Consider the following 27459-nt stretch of genomic DNA (forward strand, 5'->3'; position numbering starts at 1 on the left):
TTACTTCTTCTTTTGATCTAGCAGTAGATCTAGCAATGTAGATTTTTACATAGTGTTGTGCTTTAAATATCAAAGAAAGCAGACCATTCTTCAAAAGCTCTGCCTTTCTTTCTAGTTGCTCTTCCTTCTTTGAAAGACATCTCATTACATGAATTAGTTTTTAAAAAGGAAGTTGCCTGACCATATGTGGTGCAGCATAACAGCGCCTTCTGGTCCTGCTCCTGTCCCTAAGGGAAGTGGTGATTTTTTCCCCAAACACGAACTGGAAAGGGAACTTACTTTTTATCTGTAACCAATCTTCTGCTAGTGCTGTAACCCAGTGTCTATCTATGCATATGGAATTCAGGAACAATAAAAAAGATATCTGCAGAAGAATTGTTTTATGTATATATGAAATTTTAACACTGACATAATTTACATTCTTTATTTCTATAGATAGATTCTTTCTTCTCTTTTAGGTTTTCTAAAACCTGTCTAATTTAGTCTAAAATGTTTTATAACCAAAGGCAAGACTTTTAAGGGGATGAGTACAAAATTGTAATTTGATTTAAGGACGTTCATCTGTTACATTGCCAGTTAATGTCTTGATCTGTGAAGATTTTTTAAATGCAGCATTGCAAGACACGTAGCGGATTTTTAGAGGCAGCACAGATACTGTTGCAAAATGTTAGTATTCTTCCATCCTTAACCATTGCTTTTGGAAATTTTTAAGCTAAAATGATTCAGCCATCTCTGAAGATCTTATTAGGAAAACTGTGTTTGTTTTGTTTTTCCTTGTATTACAAGATTCTTGCAGTCATTTTTCCAGATCTCTGACATCTCTGGTATTTGGAGCAAGGCTCTGAACTTGAATGGGAAGTGAACCTGGTAGCAGTCATGTACTGCTGTGTTTTTCCCATGAGTTTGCTTGCAAGTGTCCATACTGTTAGTTCAGTCTCAGTAGAGACCTGTGAGAATGAGACGGCCGTGTTGTCTAAAAAATATTATCTCTACGGAGCATGGACCATCTCCTCTCAGTGCCGTTCTGCACCTAGAATGCACATTTGCCGTTATCACAGAAAATGCCAGTTGCATCCTGGATTTACTGAGCAGAATTTTCCCAGAGCGTTCCACCTTTGCTCCTAGTCTTGCTTTTACAGACCCCAAAGAGCTGTCTTGTACGCTTGGGGGAGATAAAGGAGAAGGGAATGCAGCAGGGGCAGGCAGAGGCAGCAACCTTTACAACAGCATCAGCAAATGGAGGATAAAGATTAAAAAAAAATAGTTTGTTGTCAAACCTGTTCGATATTTATTCACCTTTAAGTGCTTGACTTTACAAACTTAAATTATTTTCAGTGTGGGACTTTTTTTTTTTTTTTTTTTTTTTTTTTTGGGGGGGAGAAACTTAACATATACATATACCTGAGCTTGAAAGGAAAGACAAAAGTATGTTCTGGAAGCAAGGTAATTCTCAGCTTTGATCTCCAACATAAGAGGTTTTTTTGTCTGATGCAGTAAAGATTCTTTCTGAATATATAAAACCATTGGAGTCGATTAGGTTGTAAGATAAGGGACACCTAATGTTTGGATAGTTGGTTTAGATCTGGACCTGTTTGATGAGAATTTGTTGGCCTCTGTGAAGTAAGTTGGTCTCACTGCATTCCTAAAGGGCATATCTTCAATTCGTAATTATCTCCACCATATTTGGCATAAACTGTGACAAATAATCAAATGATGTCAGCGGAGAAGGCAGGGAGGCTAGTTTTATAGGAACATAGTTTGAGTTACTTTAGTTCCCAGATGGAAGGAATGAAGCAGGAGTCAGTGAAGGAAGGCCAGCACTTCTATTATTTATTTGTACTGCTCTGGTTTTGTTGATGCATATAGAACTTGATTTTGGGGAAGTCATTATTTAGCCTTCGCATTTTGAATCTGGAAGGTGTGATATAGATTCATCTTCAGTTTGACTACTAATTAAAAAGTAATTAATTTCAAACTCTGCTATTTTTTCAGAGGAAGGAAACAAAGGTTATGGACCTGTTTTTGAGGAGCAACCCATTGATACCATCTACCCAGAAGAATCTTCAGATGGGCAAGTTTCAATGAATTGCAGAGCTCGAGCGATTCCTTTTCCTACTTACAGGTAACCTCTCTTCTTTTGATTTTCAGGTCTTACATATTTTATTCAGTGAGTGTTTCAGGTTGTGGTATTAAATGATTGACTGTCTTCACAGGTTGATAGAAAGTCGTCAAGGCAGGAAAAAACAGGGAGATTTGAATTTTTAAGTTAAGAATCAACCTTGATTCAATGTGCCAGAATGTCTAGACAGTGTTGAAAACAGTGTATTCCTGTTGCGTTCAATGTTTTCAGCTTTTGAAAGGAATACTGATCCGGATGCAAAACAAAACAAAAAAAAAAAGTGACCTTTAAAATATAATTAAGAGGCTATCTTTCTAGCTAAGGATGACTGAGGTTCAAGTCCTTATTCTTCTTGATTCAGAACAGCTTTTTTATCCTATTTTACTCTGAAAGAAGGGGGACTAGCTGTTGAACCTGGATATTCTACACCCTGTGTTGCTTTTGCATCCACGATATTGTAGAGAGATGCTCAAAATGTGTCAGCTATGCTACTGAAGACATGAAAAACTTTATTCTGGAAAAACATTTCAACTAGTTTTAATAGAGAGTCACACGTGACCTCTTTCACAATAATGGTGGTGTTATTAGCAGAGCAATTCTGCTTCGTTGTGAGATCTCGGGGCATCCATATGAGTTTGTCAGCCATTATCTGCTCATTATGTACAGAGAAATGTACTTAAGATTGTCACTATTAAGACCGTGACTAATTTACAGCCTAGTCATGGGCAGAAAACTGCTGTCATCAAACTAAGGGACAGATAGACTTTCTTGCCAGCAAAAGAGATCCATTTCATTGAATTATCCTATGATATGCCCCCAATATTCACTTTACGTGTGTTCTAGACTCTGGCTTCTAGGACAGAAAAAGCAGTTGAGTCTGCTGGCCATTCTTTTACATCTGTTACAGTGTTGTGGTCAGCTATGGTATTCTTCTATCAAACCAGCTTAGCTAGTCTTCATTGCCTTTTTGTTTTTTTTAAATATGCTTACAGGTGTCTACATATACAGAACCACCTGTGATTGAAGGATTTGAGGGGGAACTAGAATACCCCTTTTGAATATGATCCTTGGCTCTAGGATCATTACAAGTTTTTCTACATGGCATTTTGCTATTGCATTTGTTTGCTCTCCCCATTCATGCTTGGAAAGGACTGGAGGTGTGGAGAGATCAGATACACTTAGATTTGGTACCCTTCTGATATACTTCCCCATCACTTCCAGTCTGTCCAGAGACTCCCCCACCCTGTCTGCAAGACTATGTAAACATACCATCTATAAAGTGATTACAGGCTCTACATAAATTTTTAGCATTCTTCATCTATCATGGGCCCTGCAAAATCTGAACTAGTAAAGTCACTCTAGAAGAAATGCCTCGCACCTCCAGAACTCTTCTGTCTAGGAACAGATCCGACACTTAGTGCTGATAGCTGATGTGGTAATAAGTGCAATACAGAGTAAGGTCACTTTCCTTATTTCCTGACATCATTATTGTAGTCTACCTCGATACATTATCTTCATTTCTTAGCCCTCCAACAGTTCATGAGCCAAAATTCTCTTGTCTCAAAGGTAGATAGGTCCTTCCTGCCTAGGTATTTCTGAAGAGAGGCTTTTTTATTTGTAATACAGACACGTAGTATGTCTCACAGGACTGAAGTGATACCTCCAAAATCCTGTAAAACCTAAATGCTATTTACTGCATCTTGAAAATCCTGCCATTTCATTATTTTTAACTTATTTTTTAATAATACCAGTTTTATTATTGTTTCTTTCTGTGACAATTTCAATTTCAGCTTCCAAATGAGTATTCTATTTCAGTACATCTTCAATAAGGAAGGAACACATAGGGTATGCGCTCTCATTTTCAAACACTAATGCCTATCTTTACTTTGGGACAAAAAATTATTTACACTGAAAGAATTTTATGATTTTTAAATGTGTTTAAGTTGTATTTTTCCTTTTTGTGCTCAGGAAACATGCAGTTCCTTTCAAAGAAGGTTATGGGCTCCCCCTTGTGGTCACAGTAATAGATGTAGGTAGAGCTATAAATCATGAATACTGGTTCCCACTCCATGTATTTTAACTTTTTTTAAATCCGTAGAAATCAGTGAGGGCCAGAGCTGGGCCACTGAGTTCCTCTCGTAGTCCCTGAAGTGCAAGTTACAGTGGCTCGGTGAACTGGCTGTGGGGTTTTACAGTAATTAAGGTGAGAGTGTCCAGCAATTTTCTGAATGTAGTAAGTAGACGTGCCACTGTTTTTGCGCTGGCTTCACTGGCACGTTAGGCTTTATGAAATATTTTCATCCCCTACAGCGAGTTTGCAAAAAGCTCTTAAAAATTTCATTAGTCCATACTTTGGAGGTGCAGAGGGAGTATTTTCTTAGCCAGTTTGGCCTTAGATAACTATTTGAGGATATGTTTATAATCCCAGTGCTTGATCACTAGCTAGCTCATTCTCGGCCAGCTCAAGAATCCTTTACTGCCTGGCCAGCAATCAGGATTTAACCTATGTCACATCTCTGAGAAAGCTGGAGCAGACTGAGACTGTTATGTTTAAAAGACCTATGGAGTTAAAATCTGTGGCTCTTGCTGAAGAAAACTTAAAGCATATATAGAAGTGTATTAATAACTCCCTGTATAGTTTATCACAACCTGTGAGTTATTTTTCAAATCATATTTCTTTCCAGGTTTGTTTTTTTGGGCCAAATCTTATATGTGGCTTCTCTTTTTTAATAGGTGGAAACTCAACAACTGGGATATTGATTTAACAAAGGAACGCTACAGTATGGTGGGAGGCAGACTTGTTATCAATAATCCAGAGAAATCAAGGGATGCTGGAAAATATGTCTGTGTAGTGTCGAATATCTTTGGAACTGTCAGAAGCAGTGAAGCCACTCTGAGTTTTGGATGTAAGCCGATGTTTACGTCAAAACGTAGAAACACTACGGTTAGCTTGAAATGCCCAATGTTTTACACTGCAGTGTCTTCTGCTAGCATGTGCTATGGCTGTAGTACTCCGTAAAAACAGTATCTTAAGTGCCTTAGTCTGCAAAGATCAACACAAAATAAGTTTTGTTAGCATTTTGTATTCTTTAGCATTCAGCTGACTTGACATCCTTCTGAGTGAGTTATTGTTAAATTATTAATGGAAGAGACTCATGGAGCCAGATCTTGAGATAATAATGTCCAGACTCTTTTTAAGTCATGGTAGGACCTGAGGGGAGATAGTCGCAGCAGAAAGATGCAAGTGGGGGCATATGGTGATGAGGTGCTGCTGCTGTGCAAACACAAGTGGGATGCCTGCGGGAGGAAGGCATGGTACTCGCTAGTAAAGCGTGCTCCCTGGCTCCTGGGCTACGACAAAGACCCTGCTGGGGGACATTTCTGTCAGCTTCTGACAATCACGAACTAGTCTTGTGAATGCATGCATATGCACAGACCTGCACCGTCAACAAGTACACGCATTGTAAAGCACTGATGTGCTCTCTATGAAGAGTAATGTAAAATTTTACTGACTGAAGACAGTGTTTGGGATTTTTATTTTATTCTGCCTTAAGATGCTTTTTTCCCTAGATATATTTTTTCATCAGAGGACAAAAAAAGGAATCCACAGAAAAAGGAATCCACGCTCATGGGTGACCATTCACCAAGCCCTGTGTGCCCTTTAATCCTCACATTAAGTGCTTAGTGCTCCTCTTGTCCTTCAGCAGCCTCTGTGAGCAGAATTCACTCCTTACTGTATGAGATCAGAGATGAAATGCAAAGTTCTGCTTTCTGCTAGTAATTATAAGACTGGGGGACCACATACATCAAGGAAACTCAGAGGCTGCATTGAGCCGATGGATCACATTGTAGTTGATCTAGTCTTTGTATTTTACCCAGTGTATTTTCTAGAATGAATAGAAGGCCAGGTTGTTATTTACTTCTAATGGAGATGACATCAAAATTCAGTTTACAGGATATTTATTTATACCTAAAGCAGGCAACAACGGTGCCAGTCCTGAACGACCAGTAGGATAAAAGCCACAATAGTTGCTGTAGCTACTTAAAATGAAACCAGTACATGTAATAGATTAAAAAAGTAGAATCAAAACAGTCTGAGGCATGTTTTCCTGGCTACCAGGTCACTGACTGCATGAGCTGAATGTTGATAGTTAGTGTACTGGGCAATTATGCTGAACAGAACCCTAATATGTAATATTTAAATATTTAAATGATATTAGGGCAAAGAGGCGAAGAATAGAAGTGAAAGGTAGCTGGAAACCGTTAAATACCTGTTAAAAAAATGATACGCTCATTCTTCTTTATGCTGTTGTATTTCTCCCCTTCTCCTTTTTATGATCACCTGTAAAAAACATTTTCTTCCACAATCACGGTTTCTAAAGAATTGAATATAGAGTTGCTAAAATTAATATAGAAAATGCCTGATCTTTAGTGGAAGTTTTTGTTCCTTTGCTTGTGCATAAACTGATTGAAAAATGGCAACAACCATTTAGAAGAGTTCAAAAAAAGCCTTGACCAGCTGTACATGAGCAAGACATTTTATTTTTGTCTTACTGTCACATTTACTGAAATTATGGAACAAAAGCCGCATTCTCTCATAAACTTCATGTCAATTAATCCATCTGAGAACCCTGTCTTTGGTAGAACTGGATCTTTTTACATCCAGTGCTTTAAAACCCATTAAAGTCTTTTTTAGCTGTTACACACATAATCCTAAAGGAAGGAATTTTAACCTGCAGGAATGCTTAGTGGCTTTTTGGTGGGTCCTGAGCAAAATCAGAAGTTGATACACTGTTCTATTTGCTGGGAAACAGTTTCAGAATAGTGAACCACAGCAATTTCATAGCAGAGAGGCTTCAAGAACTATGAAGAGATATTTCCATACACTGTAGATATTAGCTGTGTGCGTACAGGAGTGCAGTGATTATGCTAATTCTTTCATTCCAGCTAAAAATGAACATCTTCCAATTAAGAGTTCATGGAATCACTTTTATTTTTATAATTATTGGGTAATAACCAAGTAATGCATGCGCAAAGAAGACAGAGCATTTCCTAAGAGGGATGAAGGTGTACAATTACATCTCAATAATTGTATGACTTTCCTGCACCTGGCATAGACCATTCTACTTCAGGACTAACATAATGTTTTACATATACAAATTGCCTGTCCTATTCCGTGTATAAATTTGTGGTGGCTGTCCCAAAGTTTCAAAGGTTATTCAAGAACGCTATGAACAAAATATCTACACTTAAAATGTAAACTTAAAATAGCTAAAATAACTTAAAAGCAATGGTAGGTTTTCCTTTCATCAAACCCTACACTGTCCATATGCAAAGCAGTATCAAATTAGCAACACATTTGTTGCTAATGATTGTAATGTTTAATTTTTTCCTACTTCTGCAACAGATTTTAAACACTAACCTGTTCCAAAGAAAGCAGAAATGAATAATAGTGACAATTTACAAGATGAACAAAAGGTCTGCAACAAGGAAATTGGTGTTTTCAGGAAAGATCAGTCAATATTTTGAAGATAGACGGTAGTTGTGTAGTAAGGTCCACGCTGGCAAATGAAATGGGAATATACTCAAACTACTACAGCTATTACATGAATACAGGTTTTCCAATCTGTGTAAAGAGCTTCCTTGGCTTTGATTACAAAACCTCTCTGGTCAAATAGTTAATTCCTACTGTGTCAGTCTGTTATACTTAATTTCCTTTTTTATCAAAGAATAATATTCCAAATTAATTGGGAGCTAGTTGTGGAGAACTCAATACATACGTTGCAGTAAGGCACAGGGTAAAATTGTATAAAATAATAATCAGAAGTCCTTAGAGTGGCCCATTACAATGTCTACCATTTAGGCATTGACCCAGTCAAGATCCAGTCAGTCACTGGAAAGATCTGTATTATCTTCTGGTGTGCTTGAGCAAAATAAACATTAGTTTTTCAGAAGTTGGGAGAGGCATCTTTTCCTTGACGCAGATGTTAACTCTCCTAGAGTTTTTTTTCATGCATTTGACAAAGCGTAATGTCATTTGCTTCCTAAATTCTTGTAGTCATTCAGGTCTGACAGCTGTGGTTGGCCTTGGAGGAATCCTTTACCTGCACCATATTTAGTAAACATAGCAGTTGTTAGAAAGTTAAGGAATTAATTATTTTTAGATAATGCAGAGTGTCTGCTGGATCTATCTAGCTATACTTTGCATTTTATAGTAGTGAATAGTCTCTGTTTTCTACTTTATCTCTTTTTGCATGTAGCTCTGTCCTGATTTTTTCTTTGTTTCTGGCTGGCTGCTCTTGAACTTAAGTTTTAGTTAGATCTCAGAGCCAGCCTTGGGAGTTTAGTAGAACTGGATAGCTGCCTGCCATTGAGGAAAGCTGAAGTAATCTGAATGAAGTTATCTTAGAGGATTTCTATGGTAGATTATTGCATTCAGAGGCTGTGCACTTGGGTATTATGGATGTATTGTTTGCACCACAGTAGCATTTAGAGCAGGACTTCAGTCAGGATCTCTGCAATCGCGCTGAGCTCGGTGACATGGAGAAGCTTCATAAGAGGTGTTCCCTGCCTCAAGATGTTTATAGTTTAATTTCAGAGTGGATACAGAAAATGAGTGAAAAGCAGCAGCAAAGTGCAATTATTGACCTAGTTACAGTTACTCATGCAACTGTTGTCTTAACACCGCAGATACCGTTACTGTTCTCCCACAGTCTGCGGGATGATATGTAGCTCCATGAAGGACTTGTTTCTTTATCCTTTTACAACAGTCCCTTTACCCTGCTGCATGGAAGTTGGTTTAGAGCATCAGCTAAGGTTTCTCCTGGGATCTGAGTCACTTCTGTCCCAAACCTCTGGCACAAAAGATGTGTCTGAGCTAACTGCTTACCTGTCCTTGGCTGCTGGAGTTGTCAGGGAGCGCAGCCAGGTCATTTCAGAGAAGCCACTTCAAGTTACAGTGAAGAATTAAACTTGCATTTTGAAGAAGCCAGTTGAAAAATAACCTAAAATCCTTGTCCTCTCTCTTCCTGGGATTGCTTCTTCAAATGCAGCTCACCTGACTACTCTTAGGTATACAATCTGTACCACTTTTTGTTGTTGTTTATTTTTCCCTGGCATTTGCTGTTATGATGACTAAAATATTGTAAAAAAAATACATTGCACTTGATTATGACTAACTTAAAATGAGCAAAACTGGCATTATGGGTCCATATGTATCTTTTTGTTATATATTGTTGTAGTTCCATATTAATCTCTACAGGGCTGAAAATAATAAAAAAAAAATAATTGCAGTGAAAAACACACTTTTACTCCCCACCCCTTTTTTTAAACTAGATCTGGATCCCTTTCCACCTGAGGAACGCTATGAGGTTAAAGTGCGAGAAGGTGTTGGCGCAGTGCTTCTTTGTGAGCCCCCTTACCACTACCCAGGTAATTCAGCTTAACATGCTTCATTTGTAACTGCTTAAGAGTGCAAGACAAAATAATATTTATTTTTAAAAGTTTTCTTTACATTTACTTAAACAGTAACTTTTATGTAGCTTGAGAATCATGGTTTAGGTTAGGTTTCCATTTTGAATATGCTTGTAGTTGAACATGTGTAAAGGATATTGTTGAATTCACAAACAGGTTTTGATATAACAGATAGCATGATTCAAACTAATCTGGATAACGGCGGGGAGGCTTGGCCTACCATTCAGAAGACCTGAGTACATGTCATTGTGTCATCCCAGACTTTCTGCTGACCTTGGACAGGGCCCAGCTTCATTCCACCCAATGAAGTCACCACAACAGAAATGATCATGGGCTCCTGTTAAAATCATGGAACAGCAGCAGGCAGTAGAGGGGTTGGAGATGTGGTGATTTACGCTCTGGAAGCATGACCTTTCTCTCAGCATGAGCTAGCGAAGAGCTTTACAGGGATTGTGCCCGTAACCTCAAGCATCTGCAGTTCCATCGTGAAAGTGAATTTGGCTGTTAGCATCTCTTTTACAGCACATTGCACGTAAAATGCGATAATGTTTTAGTTTTCATACTCCGTGTCTGAGTATTGCAGGGAACTGAAGAATTGAGACATATTTCTAGTTAAAATTTCTAGTCGCAATACTGGCAAGGGCTTCCCAGCTCCTCAGTTGGGTCAGGGCAAGACCCCGCTGCCCATCTCCTCCCACCCCACTCCGGTTCCTGTGGGAAGGCTGTGCCCACAGGGAGCCGTGGGCACTGCAGCCGTGCACAGTAACCTGCACTTAGGGGAGCAATACCCCGATGTTCAGCGTAGACAGGTATGAGCTGACTACTGGGACACGTATATTCTCTCTCATACAGCTGCCTCTCCCAAAGAAAAAGATCTGTAAGCTAGAAATCAGAGTGGAGTAACTTATATGCACGCAGTATTCCATGGCTTAAGTAGCTGATAGTATTTGGTTTTAATATTGACTAGAAAATATTTTCCTCCAGATGATCTCAGTTATCGCTGGCTTCTAAATGAGTTCCCGGTATTCATTGCTTTGGACAAACGACGATTTGTGTCACAGACGAACGGCAACCTCTACATCGCAAATGTAGAAGCATCAGATAAGGGCAATTATTCGTGTTTTGTGTCCAGCCCTTCAATAACAAAGAGTGTATTCAGTAAATTTATTCCGCTTATTCCACAGTCCGATCGTGAGTATTTATTGGAAATACTATGTGCATGCAATGTTCTAGCTGTTTGTATTTTAATTTTGCTCGTTCATAACTACTTTCAGCTCTGTGAGGAGGATTATATGGCAAGTTATAATGGCTACTGCACAATGTTATTTAGTTTACCAGATACAGAGGTCCACATCATTCCAATTCACAGTGAAAACTCTGTGAAGGAAATCTCCCTGGATTCATTCACGAATTTCCTTTCATATCATTGAGAACAGAGTTTCATCCCCAGAGTCCCCATCTCTTTTATGTGATAAGCCCCTGTACTCATCCCAAAATCTTTAATATCTTTTCTGATCTTGGCATTGGTTCAAAGGGTTATGCCTGTAAAGCAGAAACTTTATGTAAAAGTTGATAAACAGCTTCAGGAATTAATTTTGTTTCCCAGGAAATCCCCCATGAAAATGGAAAATCCTTTTCCCCTGCTGAAATTTCCTATCCAACAGTAGCCTAAGGGCTTTGTGTCTCATGGCCAGTCCCCTAAAACACCTATGTGGCTTTGTGTTACTAGATTATTTGCCACCATTTCTTCATGAAAACTGCATGTTTTCCAAATGGTAACCAAGTTCACTTTTGCCACTTCAGACTATCAGTCACTAGAGTCTCACAAACTAATCATCAAGATTTCAGTGACCCTTTTATCTGTTAAATTTCCCATATTACAGTGAAGAACTGTGATTGAATTTGAGTAATTAAAAATCAGTGATCTTTGTCCAAATTTTCCATGGCCAATACTCACACTGAGATCTTCATCTAGAAGAACAGCAAGAGGAGTCCTACAGGGATCACCAGTAGGTAGATTTGATTACATTTGCATCCTTGTGCCCTCATTAATCTGTAGATTTGCTGGCTCTAGTTCCTTCGTACCCTTACTAAAATAATACTGAGCTTAAATTCACAGTAGTTCAAAACATTCCATCCAGTAAAAGAATCTGTGGAAATTGGAGACTCAGGCTTTTGTCTACCCACACACACAGTACATTGTCACACTTAAAATGGAAGTAAATAAGTTTATGTTAAAGCATTGTTCTGTAAAAAATGTTAGGCATTACAGTCCAGGGAAAGATAACTAGTTGCTGAGTAAAACAATTCTGCCTTACTATTAAAAGTTGAGTGCTAAATCAGACTTCATGGATGGCCAGGCTATTTATTCATTGTAAAGAAGAATTTTGTCTGGAATTTTAAGAACAGTTTTCTTGAACTGTGGAAATTTTTATAGCTGTACTCCTTTCTGCTGTGCCTTTTCTGAGAATCTCTTTTTTCCTGTTAGGTGCAAAAGTATATCCTGCTGATATCAAGGTGAAGTTCAAGGACACATATGCTCTCCTGGGGCAAAACGTGACACTGGAGTGTTTTGCTCTTGGGAAGTAAGTGTGTTTTAAAGTTATTGTAGAGCACTGTTTGCTTTCATTCAGGGGAATGAAAATACATGTTTCATCATCAAACACTTTTTTGTAGTCTGCAATTTAACAGCCAGTCCTTGAACATGCTGATTTGTACTTTACTATACCTTTTCAAGTCCGGTTCCTGAGCTCAGATGGAGTAAATACCTTGAACCCATGCCAGCCACTGCTGAGATAAGCATGTCTGGTGCAGTTCTTAAGATCTTCAACATTCAATATGAAGATGAAGGACTTTATGAGTGTGAGGCTGAAAACTATAAAGGAAAAGATAAACATCAAGCAAGAGTTTATGTACAAGGTAGGTAGAACAATTTTATTCTTCACAATCTATGTTGCTTTTACTTCAGTTGGAAATATCTGTGTTTTCACACTTGATGTCAGTGCTGACTCATAGCATCATCCTGACACACTGCTGTTCAAGTTATTTGAGCAAAATCAGAACTCATGCATTGAGTGCCAGGCATAACATTAGTGTATTAATTGAACAGCTACTCAATTTGTCTTGTTATGATAGCTGTATATACACCTTGACAGTAATGTGTGCTAGTATTAATATAATTGTGCATAATGGAAAGTAAATAAATTTAGAGTACTTGAAGTGAAAGAACTTCCAGGAAGAAAAGAGATCATTAGGTCTGTTTTGCTTTCTTGTTTCCTTATTTTGTTTGTCTAACTGTCTTAGCTATGTCTCTTACTAGCTACACTCAATTTTTCTATTCCTCCAGCCTCTGTCCCTTTCCTTCATGCATTTGGTTAAATGAGGGAACCAAAAAATTGTATTTTACTGCTCATAGTGGAATCATCCCAAGTAACCTGACTCCTTGACTGAGACTTACGCCACAAAATGGTGGCATGTACATAACATCTGAATTACCTTCAGAAGATTTCTGTCTCTTTTCATTGACTGTACAGAACATCTCCTGAGTTAAAGTCTTCAGTTAAGTGCTTGAACTTCAGTGGGATAATTCAAAATTGGTGTGGGAAGGTTGTTACTGCTTGTAATAGATAAAGCTAATAAAGAGGTTCATTTGCTTAGCAAAAGCAAAAGTGCTGGGGCATTTTCAGTATTAATTTCTTGAATATCTTCTCTGGACCAAGAGAATATTTTCTTAGAAACCCTTTCAGTATATACATGGTTTTGCACAATTTCATGTCATTTAACTCGTTTTTATGGTGTTACTGAGTAATTTCCACATAGTATAATCTACCGGTCAGTCTAAGTGGTAACATCTTATGTCTTTGGACGTTCATGAACCATTAAATCAATTCCACATTTTCTTCTTATAAAAAATAGTTTTAAGTTACTTTGAGTCTATGTGGTAAGACAAAAACATCTTCACTTCTTTCTTGTGCTGGTGCATTGCTGAGTTATCATCATTACTATGTGTTGCCTGGTAAGTATCATGGAAGAAGCAGTGGAATTAATAGAACATAATGCTAATTAAATATGTGTCTCCTGTATTTACAAGGCATCATGTTTTTTATTCTTCAGCCTCTCCCGAGTGGGTAGAACATATCAATGACACAGAGAAGGATATAGGCAGTGACCTATACTGGCCTTGTGTAGCTACGGGCAAGCCTATTCCAACAATTAGGTGGTTGAAGAATGGTGCCTCGGTAAGTATATTGCCATAGATAAGGCAGGACTGGTGGTTAGCTGATGGAAAAGATTTTTTGAAGCATGCTTTATTAAAAGGTTAAAAAAAAAAGAATTGTAATGATAAAAATATTTGCTGATTCCACTTGCATTAGGCATTAAAATGTGTTTTTTAAAGTTTTGTCTCAATCGTCTCTTCAATTTTGAAATGCATTTCTTTAGGCTCTTTAATATTCAGCTCAGAGTTTTACAAACTTGTCTTTTGACCACATGTTTGGGAGGTGGATATCCCTTTTTCTCCAGGCCTTTTTTAGTAAATCCTATTTTCTTCTCTTTGGATAAAAAATGTCTATCAGCTTCTCTCTAAAACTAATCCTTTTTACCACGTTATACATGAGTGTGTCTTCAAAAATGTAAGACAAAACACAGCCAGTGGAGACAAGAAAGTAATTTTTAAATTATCAGTGGTGTTCCTATATCATGTACTTGTTCACATTTTTTTCTAGCCACAGAATATTGCAAAATTCCATTATTTTAGATTATGTGAAGTTTAAATGAGTACCATTTGATAATTTCAGTTTATTGCATTGGATATTTTGTTTAAACAAAGTAGATTTTTTGTCCAGGAATTTCAACAACCTATTTAATACCCATTGCTTATACTGTATGATGAGCCATTAAAGAACAAAAAGAAGAGAAGAGGGCACAATGTAACACTGCATCTGTTGAGCTGTGGTGACACTGATCTTGACAAGCAAACAAAAAAAGACAGTGAGGCAGCATTGTTTTGGCTGTGTATCTTAAGAAAAATGTGGGAGGTTGGAGGGAGAACAGGGATATCACCATCTGCCATATGGAGATGGCTTAAACCAGAAAAAAACAATGCTGTTTTCTAGCTTCTGCAGTTATTACAAACAAGTAATTTAGCAAGTGAATTGCTGATGGTCCCCACTGAACTTGGCTTTCACTGACAAAAGCTGCGTACCGGATTGCAGAAAGCAGTGTGTAATTCTCCAGTAGTACACCAGAAGATTATGCTGTGTGTTAATATTATGAGATGATTTCCAAATGGAAATAGCAAAAATATTTGAATTGCCTTGAGAATATAGCTTGTTTCTAAATCAGATAATTTTTAATTAGGTATTTCACTTAGCACAAAACAAAGATTTCTTGTAGAAAATCTGATTTAAATGTTTTTCAGTAAAACAGTACAGGAAATATGATTCTTTTAATCTATTCTTTTTTTCAGATAAGTAGTATTCTTTTAATCTTCCACTACTCTGTGCACTCCAGTTGACTCATATACAAAGTTTAAAGCTTTTCAGCTTCATTTTCACAAGAAAACAGAATTTATTAACATGATCTTTCAAAAACTGATTGACATCTATTTGTAATTTACAAAATACCCCACTGCACTTTGTGCATTTTTCTACACAGTTTTTTAGAAATAGATCAAATACTTCATTTTGATTTACTGAGTTTTCTTTTTATATTAAAACAAAGTAATAGAAAATAGTTTATACTACCTCCCAGAAGAATCTTCTGAAAAACTACCTCACTGGGACTTGCTTTGACCTTTTACTGTTGAAAAACAATGTACATACAATATAACATACTAAACACTGAGCATGGCGAAACAAAGCTTATGTGCATAAAATGAATTTAATTTCTTGTTTCTTATTTCTGAATCAGTAGTGTTTGCATTAGTAAGGTAACAGTGGACTGAAGAATAGATGTGTCTACCGCCACTCAGCTAAGAATTTTCCAGAAAAATATCAATCGACACTGAATCTTTCTTTTAAAAAAGGTGAACACATTGTCACAAAGACTGAAATATAAGATGGATAAAATAAAATCTCATCAGTGCCTGAATGTTGTGTGAGGGACTATCTTCTGAACACTGTTACTAAAAAAAAAGAAGAAATGTAGATGGATGTGAATGCTTCAGCATATGTAGTGTATATGAATATCTTGTTGTTTTATTGATTCTGTGTTTTAGTTCCGGAAAGGCGAACTACGAATGCAAAGTCTGAGCTTCGACGATGCCGGCATGTACCAATGTATAGCAGAAAACACGCATGGAATTATTTATGCAAATGCTGAACTGAAGATTGTGGGTCAGTGGAATTACTTGCTCTATTTACTATTTCAGGTTTGAGTAAGATAGCAGTCGTATTTGCAAGCGTTGTTTGGTAACCGATTCCTGTGAGGATAAAGCTAAGAACTCTCACTGAATCTAGGTGCGGTGGCGTTTATTTGAGCTCCCTAGCTGGGTTTTGGTAACAACCTGAGGAATCCAGTTATTAATTTATGTTGAATGTTTGCTGAATTATTTCTGATGCGTGCTTGCTGCTGTTACCCCTCAGAGGAACTGGTAGTGCAGAAATTATACAAAGTGCATAGAGTTGCTGACTACCCACTCAAACTGGTTGAGAAGTATTTTCTTTTTTGCTCACCTATCCTCACGCCTCTGTGGGGCAAAATCTGCTTATTTAGAAACCATGTTGTCAGTCACCAGGCCTTTGAAGCTCTTCCTCTTCACTCTCCCCTTTGCTTTTGCCTTCTACAGCGCATTCAGATCAGCTGCAATGTTTGCGTGCAATGCGGCTGTCCCATTTGATGGCTGGATGTAGTTAGTAATCCATTGTGTTTCCCTAAGGAGCATCCTGTTGAAAGTTTGACTTTCAGATCCAGAGTGCTCAGGCTTAAAACAATTTCTGACGTTTGTACTGACGTCATTAGAGCAGGCATACCGGCTGTATGGCACGGCTTTCCGAGATTTCCCTGCAGTAGTTACCCTGTGTGCTTTCCATCTCACGCTTGCCTCCGCACTTTCCCAAGAGCTAAACTAGTTTTGACTTCCTGTTCTTCCATTACTATGTACTCACTACCAGCCTGGATTACCCAGAAATGAGCACTTTTTGCATGCACATTTTCAAAATTCAGTGTTGGTAAGGTGTGGACGTTTATCAGAGTTTTTCACTGTACTGCTGTAATAACTAATAGCCCTATTTCCTCAAGCTGTGCACACACTTGCTAGCATGATTAACAATGATGGTATGCTGAGATGCAAAATAATTAAAAGCATTTTTTCTTGTATTTGCTTACTAACAAAGAGAAAATTCGTAAGCAAAGGTCTGACCTCAGATACATCAGTGTGGTGCTTGCTAGAGTCATGTCTCATTACTCTTGTACATCTGAGACTATACCTAAGGCCAGTCGGCCAAAGAGAAAACTACAAAGAGGAAGAAGGGCACAACCTTAAAGTTGCTAGAGGGGGGTTTAAACCACTGAAAAGTAAAACCAACTATTCTTTGAAAGTATGATTGAGTGAGCAACTTTTTACAGAAATTGGTCTCCAGGAATCTAAATTTTATTAGGACTGATCAAAAGGCCTTTGAAAGGGAGGAACTTCCTATTGATTTCAGTGGACTTTGATCTTGTTAGATTAAACTTAGATGGAAGTTCAGAAATCAACAGAAAGAAACCTCTGGTGTAACACAACATAGAACTACATAATGATTTTTCCTATTTCTTTTAGATCACCATCTACTCAGCACATCTCTGTATCATTAATATTTTTCTCACTGATCTGAATAGTAGACATTTGTATACAATTCAATAGTTCTGTCGTTTACTTCATGTTGCAAACAAATTGTGTTTTGCAGAAAAATCACTAACAAGCAATACTTGTGTTAATTTTTGCTTTCAGCTTCACCTCCTACTTTTGAACTGAACCCAATGAAGAAGAAAATCCTAGCAGCTAAAGGGGGCCGTGTAATCATTGAATGCAAGCCTAAAGCTGCTCCTAAGCCAAAATTCTCGTGGAGCAAAGGAACAGAATTGCTTGTAAATGGGAGCCGGTTAGTATTGCCTGATAGTGGACACTGTGAGTCTTAAAAACATCGCCTTATGTTTCTAGTTATCCTGTAGGCTAGTTCTCACTTTTGCAGACTTCAGGAGCAGGACAATGTGTAATTTCAGGAAAACGATATGGCAAAATGTTACTAGCAGTGTGGATCCGGGTAGCTAGCAGGGTATCCAACTTAAACCAGTCTGGTGCTGTTCACATTTCAGAATTGAATTGTATCACAAAACTGTAAGAAAAATATTTGAATGACTACAAGTGAATGAAAGTACACTGTCTTGCTCCAGCAATGTGAGGCATATGATGATGCCAGAGTCTGTTTAAATATTTCTTACTGTAGGAGCGTTTATAAGTGCAGTAGGTAGATGTGAGCTTCCAAGAGGTGTTTGTGGTTTGTTCTTTCACTTACCACAATTCTACTGAAAGTATTGCTTTCTAATATAAAATCTGATTGCTCTTTATGTGTTTTTTGCCCTTTCAAAAGCATACGTATCTGGGATGATGGGAGCCTGGAAATTATCAATATCACAAAGTTGGATGAAGGTCGCTACACCTGTTTTGCAGAAAATAACCGAGGAAAAGCTAATAGCACTGGTGTTCTGGAAATGACAGGTAATCCTCTAAATTGCATCCGTTTGTTTCAGGTAGAATCCCTTAATTCAAAATCACTAATTTTGATTCCAACATTGCACTACTTCTGGAAGCCATTTTGTATCTTTTCTTTCTAATTTAATTGCTCATTAAACAATAAATTGATGCTTTTAAAGCATATTGCTCAGTAGAAATGAGGTATGTTTCCATCAGCTCTGAGACTGTATCTCAGTTTTCAGGGTTGATTTTTCCATAAGAGATTATTAAATCTGATCCATTGAATTAACATATTTTAATGTATTCATTCAGTTTGGTAGCTTAGCACCCAGGCTAAAGTGTGATTCTGGGGCCATGACTCAAACAGAGAAATGAGACTCTTACTGACCTTCCTTAGTTTTTCTTTTCTTTTTTTGTTGGTGGGGTAAGCAAGTTTGAGAGAGCATTGCAGTTAAAGAAACATGCATTAAATTTGTGAGATGGGGCATATAGCCATATGATTGCACTACTAAATTCCTTTCCTTTATGGGTATTAGTATTTACTGATTGAGTAGTGATATCCTTAATTGTGTATTTTAAATCTGATGTCAAATAAATAAATAGCTGTAGAATACAGGCAGGAAAGATGACATTCATGAACAGCTATGCCTGTCAATTATCACTGATAATAGAAGACTCATTTATCAAATACATTTTTTAATGTCTGTTCCAGAAATCATGCTGAATGTGACAATGTTGCTGTACTAATGTAAGAATTAATCTGTATCATCAGATCATATGAAAGCATTTTTCTGGCTGATTTATACCAAACGTATTGTACTAATTGAATTGTAAGACTTTATTTTGATTAATCAGATTCCTTTAATAATTGAGGTTACTTTTTATCAGCTTCTGCAGTTTTATATGTCTTAATATTACCCTCAGGCATTTAATTATTTTGAAAGGTTATGTAAATAAATATCCAGCCCCTTAATAGTTATATCATACCTTCTAAAATCAGGAACAACATTTGCATACAAAATTTGCACAGTGACACACTTAAACTATGTGTTTATAAACCTAATAAACTAGGTGTAAAGAATTTTAAAATTTTGGAGAATTCTGCTCTGGTTCATCTAAAAAGGAGAACCAAAAGACTAAGACATATCCCTTGCAGCAAAGCAGAAACAGAAGGATCAGATGACATATTTCAAAATTATTTTCACACTGTGGACAATGATGAGGGTTGACGAAAAATGCTTTGAAAATGGTATTCCTAAGCACATCGTGTGGCCCATAAAACTTCTCAGACATTGCACATGACTACAGGAAATTAAAAAGTTAAATCTGAAGCTGGCAGGCACTGCAAAGTCTGATGGTTTTTCCCACACGCTGTTTGTTCACTGCCACTGGACTACTTTTTCAGCAACTTCATAGACCGGTAGAATACTTTATGTAAACATGTAGAAAATCACTGATGGTAGAACCAAATGCTGAACATACAGGCACAACGCTAGAATGGAGCAGGTATCCTAAGCAGGTGTCCATAGCTAAGACTTTAGAGATCAGATGTTAACAGGTTGCTCCAATGGACTATGAGATGCTCCATTCTGCAAAAAACAGTAGTTGTGCCATCCTCATAGTCTCAGTATTAAGCAGGTTTTACATTACTAGAGTAGGATCTGGGGGAAGGCTTCTCTCAAAGGCAGATTGACAAGAAATGTTAGGTTTATTGAGGATTTTTTGCTGTACTGTGTATGGTGGAGTGTAGTGTGCTCCTTGGCACATGCTCGAACCTAGGTCTTAACTAGTAGCAATAGCTCTTTTCTTACAGCTATTGTCTTCCAGGTTTTGGTACCCTACTCCCACTCTGTATTGGTGGGAAAGATATTATATGTCATGGCAAAAGGAAGATACTCTGTGGCTTTTTGTTTTATGATAATAATTGAAAAAAAAGGAACAGGTGTCAGCAATCCAGTGAGTCCCTTCCAGAACAGTGTTGCTAATTTGCTGTATGAGTTCTCTGCCTTTTTTTTTGTTTCTGTAATAATAAGAGACATTGCTGGGGGATATACAGCTTTCTCCCTTTGTTGTATTATTTTCTCTTCCTTTCCACATGTAGTTATTTGTGTAGTTTGTTATGCACCCATTATATTTTTTTCTCAGTAGATAAATTAAGATCTCAGTCCCTGCAGTGCTCTAATGGAAATCTGACTCAGCCTGAAAACAGAGTAGAACTTTCCATTCGTTAAAGAGACAGGTTTTAAAGCGTAAGAAATATTATAATAAAAACAAATGCAACACAAGTCACTTAAGATTCATCATCTGTCTTCTTTCTACCTGAGATATAGTCAATGAATAAAAATAGCTTTAAATAGTCAGTAATGTGATTCAGAGACTGAAATGTAGCCATTTTCAAAGGACAGCTAAATAGAAGGTAGGCATTTCAGTTGTAAAAGGTTTCCTTTGTTCTCTTTAGTTTGGTCCTTTGAAATGTAGCTGCATGAATAACATGTAAACTAGAGTTTGGAATAACATGTAAACTAGACTTTGAGGGAGTGGTTTAATGTATAATCAAACACTTATGGAGCTGAGCTTACATTTGGATAAACATTTATTTATTGGAATTTTCCATGTTTGCCGTTAACTTCACAGAAGCTACAAGGATTACTTTAGCTCCGTTGAATGTTGATGTCACCGTTGGAGAGAATGCTACCATGCAATGCATTGCATCCCATGATCCCACATTAGACCTGACATTTATTTGGTCTCTAAATGGCTTTGTAATAGATTTTGAGAAAGAGCACGAACATTATGAAAGGAATGTTATGGTAAGATACTATAGATCCTTATTTAATATGTGAAAGCCTAGTTTTCTTTATTGTGAATAGCTGTCTTTTCTATTTTCCTTTTTCTGTTGTGTTGGTTCAGGTCTAGAAAGATGCAGTAGGCTAAGAACATAAAATAAAATTACAATTTAGACACCTTACAGACATGTAGAAACTTGCAGGTAGATACCTGAAATCAGATATCTAAATTGATGTAAGTATTTTGGTACCTCAGTTAAACCCCACTCTGACTAATAGTCAATATAGCTGTTAAGTAGGTAGCCTGATCGTAAACAGGGTGGAAATTATCTCAAAAAAGTGTGCATATGCATTCACTTTTACTTACCCATGTTTTTCTCATCAACGTTTCTGGAATTTGGCACGAGACTGGGCCAGATGGTGGGTAGGAGTCAAACAGTCTGTAAACACTGAGCAAGAAGAGTTTGTGAGAAGGCTAAACAAGTTAATACAAAGACACTCGTTTTGGCACACAGAAAGAGGAATCGTAGATCTTTCGTGTTTGCATGTATGGTTATCTTTTTAGAGTCTTCTATCAGGCTTATTCAAAATTAATACCTCAAGTAGAAATCCCCTCTGGTTATGTCTAATTACATGCTAATTTACCTAATATTCAACAACAACCTCAGAGTGGTTGCCCACATGTATATATTTATTCTGTTGTTCTGGGTTTAAATGATACAAAAATTCTCAAATTTAGATACTTTTTTTTTTGTGCTCCCAAGAGGAACTGTGGATGTGGAGAGAGAAGGTTCCTAAAGGTGCCTGTAGTGTCCGGGATCGCCAGGGGCCACGTTCAGTTTCAGCTCCACGTTTAAAATGATGTACCACTTAAAAGTGCCTCCTGCAGAGTCTTTCTCCTAGGCTGGCAATATTATTTGATTTTCCATGGACCAAGAGATTCTTTTTTCTCTTTCTTTTGCAACGTCTGTTTATCCCCATGCGAGAAGATGTTTCAAGCATAACTATTCTAGTCTGTTTTGGAACAAACCAGTCCTTTGACGAGTCAGAGTTGCTGCAGCCTGTTCATTTACTGAGTTGTAGACGTTCCTAAGAAGTCACACTGCTGTCTTTCAGTGAGAGAAAAAGTCCTTGTCCAACAAGACGGTAGAAGTATGCTAAGATCAGCCGAACAACATTGAAACCCAAAGACATAAAGCCCTTTCTGCAGTAAACCTCCTGAAAGTCTGTGTCCAAACTTAGTAGCAGGGTGCTAAGGAGTTTGCAGTGTATTTTGTGTTGCCTCAGGAATTACAAAATATGTAGATCTACACCAGTACACTAGCATTGTTCAAAACATTTCCTGCATGTGGCTATTAAGCCACACTTGTGATAGGTTTATATTTACACTTCAGTACTAATCAGTGCATAGGAATACCTTGAAAAAGCTTGAATCACCTCCTAATGACATTAGTTTGTCCTTAGATAAAGGCTGGAATCAGTCTGAGTGTCAGTCAAAGTAAGAGCTTAAAGAGCAAAGTCCCATTAAATGTACTCCTTGTAAAAGAGGAAATAAAACCACTCTGGTTTTATCAAATTTTATTTAGTTGATTGTTTTTAGCTACCTGACAGAAGTCACACAAAGAAATTGTGTTCTGTGAAACAGAAAATCAGGCTGAAAGTTTTGATGAATCAGTGATTTTGGCATGGAAGGAAGGTGAAAATGCCTTTACCAGAGGACTTTGTAATGCAAGACTGTGTAATGCAAGAGAAAGGAACCTGAACTTTCTCCACCTGTTGGTCATATGTTGAACGACAGTTTTTATATCATTGGTACACATTTCTGGGTTTTCCTCTTAATAATGAAAACAGAAGGAATTTTTTTTTTTTTTTCTTTTAGGGGAAATTAATTCTGAAATGTAATCCCAATTTTAGGGCACTTTCTAGCATAGCACTGAAAGTGAACAAATATGGGGCCAAATAAGGGCCTCAGCAAGTGTGTAAGGTGTTATTCTCTGTGAAGATTGACTTAATATTTAGTTTCCCAGCCACCTGTTCCATCTTCCAGATAGCTAGTGGTCCTGATTAACTCCACAATATTTAAAACACTTTATTGAAGTGCTTGATTTTAAAAACAAATTAGCCTAGCTTTGCTAGGCTAGCTTGGTCTCTACAGACCTTCTATGGTCTGCAGAGAGAGAGAAAGAGGTGGTTCGCTTCATGTGGGTATTGAATCTTGTGCTGGAAGGTTTCCTCTTTCAATAGATAACAGAGATGGATACTCCATAAGATGCAGAAGTAGCTGAAGAGTGACAAACTCTTAATTCACTTAGTTAAAGTTAAGTAAGTTAGATCCAAACATCAGTTAATTTGTCAGTGTGTAACTCAGTCTCCCTGAAGGATATTTCTTGGTTTGTTGTGTTCCTTTTGCACTTGATCAATACTGGTAGAAATTATTTTAGGAGGGGCAGCTTCTTGTTTTGCATTCCTGAGCCTTACTTCTGGGCTTTCACATGCAAAGCAAGTGCAGATAATCTCAGTTCCTCTTCCATGGGCAGCTCAGCCTTCATCACTCAGGACAGAGAGGACAGCAGGATTGTGTTTGAAGTCTGGAATTGCGATTTGTAGTTACTTGGCGATTCAGCACTTAAGTAATAACAACTGCAGAATTTTTAAAAAATTCAGCTAATCCAATACAAAAGTTTATATAGAATGCAATTAAGAGGAATATGCACTTTCAGTATTTCTGTTTCATTCATATATTATTATATTCTTACACTAAGGGGTGTTTTCCTTCCTGTGTGAGCGAAGAAAGGGATTTTCTCCTGCCTTCCGCTTCCATCTCTGGCAGTTCTCAGCTCAAGTCACTGGGTGGCAGGTTTGCTCAGGCTTTCTCGGATGCAAAGCGGTGAGCTGTTGTGCATTTGACAGCAGCAGCCCTAGCTGCTGGGCTCTAAGCAGTGGAGTCCCATGCTGCCACCCAATCATAAAAGAAAAAAATATTCCATCATGAATATTAAAAGTACTGCATATGGGATGCATGGTCTCTGTGCTATAATTTCCCGTTATTGAAGGAACCTCATCAGTCTTCCTGATAATATCACTATTAATTTATGCGACAATGCAGATCAACATGCTGAAACTTGATACAGCCACAGTATTTCGGTTCCCAAAATAATACTAATATTGTTGTCACATACGCATAATGGAATGCTAATGAAATTCATGTAAATACCTGCATAAGTCTTCTTTCTTTAAACGGAAGCTTTGGTATCTCCATCATTTGCTGAAGGCAAAAGTAACTTGCATTATATTAGTACTAAAACTCATTTATCAAAGCAACATTTGTCAGTGCTGTTTTGATTTCCTATGATGGTGATATTTCAAATGAATAAAAAAAAACCTAATTGGTTAGCTTTCGAAGAGTCAAATGGAGTCTTTGAAATCTTACTATTAAATTGATTGCTTTTGACTTTATGTATGGTTGTTCCTCTGATTATTTGATTGAGGAACTAAACTTTAACACATCCTTTCATGTCCCATAGAGATACAGCATTTCAAGGAATCTGGAAAACTCTATTGCTCAGTGATTTGTTATTTATGAATCTGCTTTTTGTCATGTATATTTAAAGATTGAAAAGCTTAGGTTTTATATATATAGTATAGCTTAATACCTGCTTGGGTTTTGTAAATTATTATCATCTGCAGTTCGTTGACTGGACATGGTAGACAAAAGTGTTTTACTGCATGCTCCTGCTTCAACATATTATTGAGTAGACAGTTTTATTGTATAAGTCTCTCCTTGCACATTCCACAGTTTTCTGCCACAGAAAAGATACAAAGATTTTAATTTTTCTTCACTGCTTCCCCTGTTAATCCTCCTTGCAGAGTGTGGAGTCTAGCTACAGCTACGTGACAGGAAATCAGTAGAAACTTCAGGACGAGAATTAAAGAATTAGAGAAACATGTTCAGATAAGAAAGCTCAGTTACCCACTGATGAGGAAGAAGAGGCCGTGTATGGATTAGGAAGAAGAACCTGTGTATGGATTGGAACAAAACCTGGGAGACAGCATTATAGTGAGCTCATTCAGTACAATTTGTTGAATATACTGAGGGGGCAGGTGGTTGTTGATGAAGCATGGCCAACCAAATCAGCTGAGCTACTGCTTGTTCTGAATAAGAGTGGCAGGACTCTCCAAAGGCACTGTCTCAATACATTGCTTTCAGTGCCTCGGTGTATCAGGGAGACGCTTTAGACATGAGTGAGTTGGAAGTCACGTATTTTGGCTAGGTTTGGGGTAAAATTTAGAGGCTAGGGCCTAATAGTAACGTAGTGAGCATGGAATGAGATGGATGGAGTCAGTGGTTAAGAGCAAGGAGGGGAAGGGAAGCAGAAGACATAGTGCTGAGGGTGAAGCCAACATGCAGTTAGCTCTGACAGAAGCCTTTGAGGAAACCTATTATTAATCCGCAGTGCTATTTCCAGCACAAAGAAATGTAGTCTGTTTAGAGGATCAAGATGTGCCAACTTCTGTGCTAAAATTAAAAAAATACACAGCAAAATCAGTTAACTGTAACTTCTGTGCTTGTGAGACTTCACAAACTACCAAAATACATGTATCATCCCTAGTTAGGTAGCAGGAGCTGAGAAAGCCAGGTGTGAGCACTGCTTAGAGAAATGTAGTTTGCAGTGTATTGTGAATTTTCATCATCAGCTGTAAAGTTGTGAGCCATCAGTGTAAGTGAACAAGCACCTAGGCTTTTTCTGCTGTTGGAAATGAAATAACAGTGCATATTACCGCAGGGATGCTGGTACAAAGCACAGTGTCCTCAGGCATTCTCAGCGGTATGCTGAATGAGGAAGAATAATATATTTGTTGGAAATATTTCCCAGTCCACATTTCAGGGGTAGAATTAGCACTGTACTTCCTTTACATATAAATATAGTTCACTGAAGGAAGAGATTCTTCAGTGGGAATGACTCTGTCATCATTATCCTGCTGGGTTTTTTGTTTACCCGTAACTTTCATGCCAGCCATGGCTTATAAAACAAAGTGAGATAAGCTCTCCTATGAATACGATTGAGACAGTACAGCTGCACTGGTGGTGTTGTCCCCATGTCATCTCTGATCTCAAGATCAGGAAAACAGCTATAATCACATTTACATTAACATTCATCAACAGCTCTTGGATTATCTGTTCTACTTGTATCTACCACACAGCAGATCCTCTACTGGCAGGAACAAAACAGTTCACATCAACTCACATAGACTTAATAATTTTAACTCTATGTTAAAATTAACAGGCAATAGTAAAAGATGTTTTAAATTATTGCTAGCTTTGGAAAAGCTGATCTCATCACCAAGAATCCCATCTCTTCCACATTACTTCTTATCGATTCTCTTATCATCTTACCTCCACTGTGTATTAAACACCTCTGAAGCTCAGATGTCTAGTTTTTGAACCTGAATTTAAAAAAAAAAAACGACTCTGTCTCTGCTTACCAGGTTCTTCTATTTCTGCCAAGTTAGTTTTATTATTACAAAGGGCTTGTTAGCTTCATACTAATGTAAGTTCCTTTATTGTCTCTGAGGTCCCAGCAGAAGCAGATACTGCTTTCAGTCAAAAGACTAGATTCCTGTAAATGATTTTTGATCACACAGGGGAACGATCTGATGGCTTTCAGTAATTTAGTGCACTGGCAAAGGTGATAGTCAAAAGAGAACAGTGAATCTCAGAAATAGGTCATACAATGCTATTTTTGACATCACTATTAAAGCATAAATATAGGGCTCATATGATGAAAGTCTTTGCTTGAAACTTGGTAAATAACTGAGTGGTGAACCACAGATACCCTTGGAACATCCCTGAGTACTGCTATCACTGTTTCCAGTCTGTGATTCAGTTTTCTCTGAGTTAAGGAAGGCATTTTTAAACTCAGCCGAGCTGAGGTTTTTGAATGAAAACATACAGTGCATTCATATCTAATTTGTGGACAAAATTTGCTGATGCCCATGCTCTTTATTTGCTTTGCAAGCTCTTCTTTTACCACCAAGAACTGAGGCTTCTTCTGAGGTATGGAAAGCTTCATCACCAACTGCATAAAACCTTGCTCCAGGAGAGCTTCTGAACCAGCAAGATAGAATACCATATATAAGGGTTGTCGATTTTTAAATTGTTACATTTTCCCATCTGTTTTTCATCATTTAGATTTTAAGACCAAGTTCCCGTATGAGAAATTAATGTTAGAGCAAGTATATGGGCGCATGATTAATAAATATAATAAAGTGTTTTAATTAAAGTGCTAACATAGGAATTAATGAGTACGAAGACTAGTAAGAATTTGTAATAATTTGTTATTGAAGTAATAATACGATTATGAGAATTCTGAGTTTATGCAGTTTTTCTAAACCTTATTGCTTTGCCC

The 27459-nt window shown here is 37.5% G+C and overlaps 1 protein-coding gene across 1 annotated transcript in view; it reads left to right on the top strand.

Annotated features, from left to right (window-relative positions):
- Positions 1-1973: 1973 nt before the first annotated feature.
- CNTN1 (contactin 1) overlaps positions 1974-27459 on the top strand; it is a gene marked incomplete at its 5' end in the record, with an annotated part of 79498 nt that continues 54012 nt past the window's right edge. Inside the window, 11 exon segments of the mRNA XM_010574053.1 lie at positions 1974-2122; positions 4853-5025; positions 9455-9550; positions 10577-10783; positions 12081-12177; positions 12330-12511; positions 13706-13830; positions 15810-15927; positions 17523-17673; positions 18163-18290; positions 20901-21076. Coding sequence (XP_010572355.1) covers positions 1974-2122; positions 4853-5025; positions 9455-9550; positions 10577-10783; positions 12081-12177; positions 12330-12511; positions 13706-13830; positions 15810-15927; positions 17523-17673; positions 18163-18290; positions 20901-21076 — 1602 coding nt within the window.

This window comes from Haliaeetus leucocephalus, unplaced genomic scaffold, assembly GCF_000737465.1.
Source record: "Haliaeetus leucocephalus isolate CR32 unplaced genomic scaffold, Haliaeetus_leucocephalus-4.0 Scaffold406, whole genome shotgun sequence".
Classification (NCBI taxonomy): domain Eukaryota; kingdom Metazoa; phylum Chordata; class Aves; order Accipitriformes; family Accipitridae; genus Haliaeetus; species Haliaeetus leucocephalus.